General features: G+C 29.7%; 1 protein-coding gene across 1 annotated transcript; it reads right to left on the bottom strand.

The window, feature by feature from the left end:
- Nucleotides 1-3,555: 3,555 nt before the first annotated feature.
- LOC140867423 (protein CASPARIAN STRIP INTEGRITY FACTOR 1) lies at nucleotides 3,556-5,007 on the bottom strand. Its single transcript, XM_073272495.1, has 3 exons — nucleotides 4,824-5,007; nucleotides 4,473-4,525; nucleotides 3,556-3,730 (listed from the first exon to the last, which is right to left on the bottom strand). The coding sequence occupies exons 1-3, from the start codon at nucleotides 4,912-4,914 to the stop codon at nucleotides 3,608-3,610; spliced, it is 267 nt and encodes an 88-aa protein (XP_073128596.1). The 5' UTR covers nucleotides 4,915-5,007; the 3' UTR covers nucleotides 3,556-3,607.
- Nucleotides 5,008-6,631: the final 1,624 nt, after the last annotated feature.

The following is a 6,631-nucleotide window of genomic DNA, read 5'->3' as shown; positions in this document are numbered from 1 at the left end:
GAGAAGGCCCATGAGTTAGAATATGGTTGGGCCAGCAGAGAGAGGCCTAGTCCATTACAAAAAAGGGAGCCCAGCCATATTCTAACTCATGGGCAGGTGGGGCAGGACCGAGTCAGAGGCAGCATGGCTAAGGGTTGAGTCGATTAGAAGTGAGACTTGGTGTTTTGGAAGTCGAATTTGTAATCGAACTTAGATTGTATTCGAACTCGTTTTGTTGTATTGTTTTGAATAAGTTAGATTGAAGCATGTTTTACTAGTTTGAGATTGTATAACTTTAGAACTACCTTGTATTGGATTTATGCATGTTGTATGTTGAAATATTGGATTTGAATTGGGATTGGAATGCATGTTCTGCTGTCAAATTCCTTAAAGTTTTTTGGTGTAGCAGAGCACGGACCCCGTGCCCCTTTTGTGTAAGGGTCCGTGCCCTCTCGATTGTTCGGAACCCTTGTTTTTTTGTTCATGCACGGACCCCGTGCCCTTTCTGTGTAAGGGTCCGTGTAGTTGGACAGAAACACCAGTTTTTAGTGCATTGATTAGGCACGGACCCGGACACGGATGTGTGCACGGGGTCCGTGTGTGCTTTGATTTAATGCACGCACCCGTGCACAGATGTGTGCACGGGGTCCGGGCATGCCCTTTCAAAAAAAAAATCCTTTGCTTTTAATCTTGGATCTTGTCTGCTTAATTATTGTTTATCCCGAGATTAGATGATTAGAACCGAGATCTCACATTGGTACACTAACTTTGCATTTTCAATATTTTTTGGTCCAACTGCATACATGTCAACTTCTGATTGGTCCAAAATGATGACGTGGACCAATCAAAAGTTGACACGTATGCAGTTGGACCAAAAAACACTAAAAATGCAAAGTTAGTATACCATATCAAAAAATTTAATAGACCAAAACCCAAAAAAAGTAAAATTACTGGTCTAAAAAACTTATTTTTCCTTATATTTTATATGTAGGCCCCGAGAATAGGGTAACTTATCTATGTGTATAAAACATAAAACCAAATATTATGATTATTAAACATAAATTTCGTAGCCCAAGTATTGGAAGTCCACGATTTATTGGAAAGCTTTCACCATCACCTAATTTCCTACTCCACATTCTATTTTTAGGGTTAGTGTTAGGCCAATTTTGACCCATTAATATTAGAAAATTGAGCCCAATTTATGAGATATAAACTAATAACAATTTTCTATCTTTTTTTCTCTATATAATATATAACACTAAACAATTAAAAAAATGTATAAAACAAACGAGAAATTAAATAAGTTTTATTATATTTTCTGCTTAATAGAAAATATTTTATTTCTTTGTGGCTTCACCAAAAAAATTTTTCCTTAAAAATGTTAAACATGGAATTTCGTAACGCTTAAAACGCACAAAAAAGAAAGCTACTAAAAACCCAAACAAAGACAAAATAAAAACACAAAACCAAACAAAAAACAACATAAATATATTCATTTTATATAAATTTTACTCTATAAAAATGATATAGCTATACAGGATATATGTTCTCCAGTTTCATTATTGTTGGGTGAATGTATTTAAATCCTTAGATCCAAATTCAAGTTTGTGACCAGTGTCTGTCCGAAAATAAAGGAGTTTACACTCCTTGATCCACGGAAAAAAATTTCTGCACTCCTTGAGCACATGTTTTTTTATCGGATGAAATTCGGTACAAAACATTGAAAATATGATACAAATATATGATATTTGAGTATCAACTATTTCAAATCTGGTACTAATGTATGATCTTTGAGTACTCAAACATGAAGCAAGTATTGATATTAATAACACGTTTGTCTTCTTTGGATGAAAATTGATACAAAATATTGAAAATATGATACTGATATATAATATTTGATACCAAATGTGTTAGATCTGATACAAATATATGATTAATTTGAATATTTATACATATGTTGCAAGTGTTGATGTTAATAAAGATCTCCATATTTTATACTCAAAATCTTTGCTTTTGTATCATATCTAAACCACTTAGTGCTCGAATATAATATATTAGTATCATATTTTTTATGTTTTATACCGAATTTCACCCGTAAAAAGACATGTGGGCCTAGAAAGTGCAGAAATATTTTTGTGTAGGTAGATCAGGGAGTTTAAAGTCATATTTTTTCTTATGGGGACTGAAAACATATTGAAGTTTGGATTTAGAGATTTAAGTAAATTTATTTTAATTAGGGTTTAATTATTTGGCAGAAATAAAATGTAAATTGTTCAAAACAATGCACGTGGTAGGAAAACAAAATATTCTTGAGCTAATTTGCATTGTACCCCGGACTTTTTATTTTCTAAATTCTATAAATTAAATTTTATCCCAAAAAAATTAAGAATCTCTGAATTAAATTCCCTGAATTCGCGTAGCCATATTTCAAAAGCCGGGCAAAAATATTAAGTGACTAAATTCTGGTTGACTATTAAGTGGGAAACTTGAAAGTTTGGAATCTTTAAATTTACTGTTGCAAAGTACAATTGCTCATTAATACTGCGAAGTTGACGCATTAAAACCATCATGGAGTGCAAAAACATAATTAACATGTACAAATTGGATTATACGTTGGGTTATAAAGTATATTTGCAAAATACAAAATTATTCTAAATGTAATTTTAAAATATTTTTTTCAAATAAAATATAGAGATAATTTTGTAATTTCAAATTCATTTTGTAATTTAATTTGTAACTATCATTGTACATATAACATTTTTCAACATTAATTAATGTTTGAAACAATAATTTGGTCAATGCAAAGGACATATTAGTTTGATACTAATAATTATTTCCCTTAATGTTAAGTCCTTTTCAATTATATAAGGTTTTTTATTTATTTATGGATTTTATGAAATATATAATCTACTTATATTTAGTTGCACTTTCTCTTAATTTTACTAATATATCCATATTAATTTGAAAATGAGTAAGCATTTTCTGAATGAATAAGATAAGTAAAAAGATATGAAGTTTGTTTGTAAATTTATTTTTTTCGATGATTTTTTTAAATTGTATGAAAAAAAAAACAAACCTATATATTTTAGATGGGAGTATGTAGTTTGAAAAATATTTTAATTATTTTCAAATAAATTGGGAAAACAAGTAATCACGTAAATTTTACACTACACTTATCATGTCTCCAGTCTTCCGATATATTTCCAACCATTGGATTGTGGTGAGTTCGACCCGCCTATTTTAATGGAGTCTATCCCGATCAAATAACATATTATTTTTTTAGAGAAAAGTTCTTCCGGTATAGTATAGAATTTCATATATGGTTTGTTATTTCATTTCGAGACGCAACACCGAACCTCATTTATATAAAATAAAAGTAACTATAAATAAAAATGAGCCACGAACCATAATTAACACACGAAAACTAAACTCAGCATATTAATAATATGCATACAAAACATTACATTAACTTTCTTTAAAAGCATGCACAATATTACATTACTATATGTAGAAACGATACCGCCATATATATTAAATTTTACACATGGTATTTTAATTATTTATATATATTATATGATGGTTCTAATATTAAAAAGGGTGATTTTTATATATATAAATATAATGACGATTAATTGGGAATTAATTTGAAAGGAGGCTTGACCAGTGCCGGAGCCGGATCGTATTTGCCGTAGTCGTTTGTTTTCACTTTGAGAATTCTTTCGTTGCGTAGTTGCCCCCATGATTCCATTTCCTGCCCACAAATTATATATATATGAAAAAATTAATTAATATTATATATTTAATATACACAATAATAAAGGTATACGAACATATATATAGTAATAGAAAATGGGTTAGTGCCTAGTGGGTAGCCACTCGGGACAAATTAAAGTGTTTATTTTTTAATAAGTAATCAAGCACTATTTTAATTCCTTTATGAATATGAAATAAAGCATATCTTCACCCCCAATGTATTTAAAATAATTTTTTATTCCATTGCTAAGAAATAAGTATGCTTTTTCTTTCTTTCTTTTTTTTTTTTAAGGATTCTTTTCGATGAAAATAACAGCAAAACTTCAACATTATTATTTCCAAAATTCATTTAAATATTTTTCTGATCAATTTGTAGGGTACAAAACTACAAATAGGCCAACTGCATGGCTATTATGACTAACCTTCATTGAATTAACGTTTGGTATGAAACTGTAAAGTAGAAGAAAAAACTAGATTTACCTGCGTCTAAGGCAATTATCATGATAAATGTCGTTTCCCGAGCCCACACTTGTGTAAACTCGACTTTATAACAACTACTTCATATTTATTATCGTTTTATGAAAATAACCAACTTAAATTGCTATGATAATTAATTTACTTTAATCTCTTGTAAATTATTTTCGTTCTCAATCACCATATATAGAATGATTTGGTATAAAGTAAGGGGAAAAAAAACCAGGTTTGCTTACGTAAAGTAAACTCTATTACTGTCACACTACCTCATCATCAGTCGTACTCGCTTTCTTCGACTCCTCTGATTTACACAATCGCCCTGCATGCAAAATTTAACTTAATTTTAATTATCATGATAAATATATAAAAGTACTAATAACTTAATTTTGCTATCAAATATGTTTCAAGTTTCAAAAACATTGACACAAAAAAAGTAAATTACATCCCAGAAAATTATCATCATGAACTGCTCGTGTGACTGCATCACTGCAAGCTAGCACCAACCATATATTCATCATGTATCGTATTTCCGGGGTGAAAGAACGATATCGATTTGATTCGTCGAATAGAATTGAAATTGTATGATATGGAGTTGAAATAAAATCTTATATATGTACCTGCGAACGAAGTCGAAAAGAGAGCGGCGGATAAGAGGAGGAGGAGAAGGCTGATTTTCTTGATGAGAATTATTCCCATTTTCTTCTTCATCAAAGAAAGAACTTCTTCAAAGGGGCATAGATTATTTAAGAAGGATCTGTGCTTAACTTTATGGTAGTAGCTAGCTCACTGTGAGAAAAGAAAGAAATTGGATTCTTTCTATTATATAACACTAGAAAAAACTTGTTAGACTAAATAAATCTATTAGAAATAAATCATTAATAAATTGAAATTTATTTGTATAAATAATATTAGACTAAATAAAATGTGGTAGCTAGGTTGTAGCATATTGAATTCTTGACAGTTGAAACACTTTGTCACTTTGCCCTTGAAAAGAACAAGATCAACAGGTTGATGATCGAGGCCCGTGAAAACACAGTTTTCTTAAAACAGAATCGCCCCTTCATCGATGGTGTTTTAAGGATCTTATATGCATATGTCTCCCGGGATACAACAGTAGTACGAGTAGCAAATAAACACAAATTTAATTTGTTACTCTGACGAACAGAAAATATAATTGGTCATAATCACCTTTTAAAATAAAACAAAAGAAACAATATGCTGGAATGAAGAACAATATTTGTTTTGTCTATATTTTCTCAGAAGAACAAAACATGCATATTTTAGGTGACGGAGTGGGTCAACCCGACAAATCTAGCTCATTTTGACACATCTACAAATAAAATTAAGAGGATATTTTTTCATTCATTGCACTTCACGCATCGGTTTAATATATATATATATATTTATATATATATAATTACGTTATTCGTCCAAATTTTAAGCAATTATAGATTTTTAACATTTTTGAATATGTGTCTGATGATATATAGAAACATATTGTTTGAACAATATGAAAATATATATTAAGATAATGGGAAAATAATTGTGTTCGCACGAAAATATTGATATATATATATATATATATATATATATATAGATATAATTAATCGAGTTATCACGTGTGATTATATATATGTATGTGCCTGATGATAGAAAATATTGTTTGAACCGTATGATACAAAAAAAAATTTGATTTTTAAGTTAATTGCTATATATCTGCGGCTATAAATGTTAGGAAAGTTAATTAGAGAAGATTGGAATGGGTATAGGTATAAGTATGTACAACAAAAAAATGTTTTTACGGCGATTTATATTGTCTCTAGGTCAAGAATTCAAGATCATGTATTCATGGTTTTTATGATTTTATAGGAGCAATATTTGGCTTGTTTAGACAATATTTACACTCTATATCGTGCACGTATAGCTACTTATATGTGGCGGAGTCGTAACCGAATATACAACTTGTACTCTTTATCTCTTTTTTTTTAGATGATGATGGAACTCGTTGGCATTACTCATTTATATGTGACAGAGTGCAGTAACCGAAATACATAACTTGTACTTTTTTCTTTTCTTTTTTTACATGACGATGGAACTCGCGGTCACTATATATCTTTCAGATAAAGTATTAATTGATAGAGAGAATTAAACTTCTAATCATGATCAAATATCCATTTATTTCATCAACTCGAACTTCTTTTTTAACACACAGATATATTCCGATATCCATTCTATTAGATTATAAAACATTAGGAATATATGGGAAATCTTATTATATTCTCAAGATGGCCGTCTTTAGAATATTTGAATTTAAATTTTCAAAATGTAAAGGTGATGAACAACGCTTTATTGTTGTTGGGGCATGCACTAAGTCTAAGTAGTTAGTGGATTAATCCATTAATTAATGAAACACTAACTATAGAGT

Source organism: Henckelia pumila, chromosome 4, assembly GCF_033568475.1.
Source record: "Henckelia pumila isolate YLH828 chromosome 4, ASM3356847v2, whole genome shotgun sequence".
NCBI lineage: Eukaryota > Viridiplantae > Streptophyta > Magnoliopsida > Lamiales > Gesneriaceae > Henckelia > Henckelia pumila.
This window is presented reverse-complemented; position numbering and strand designations above follow the sequence as displayed.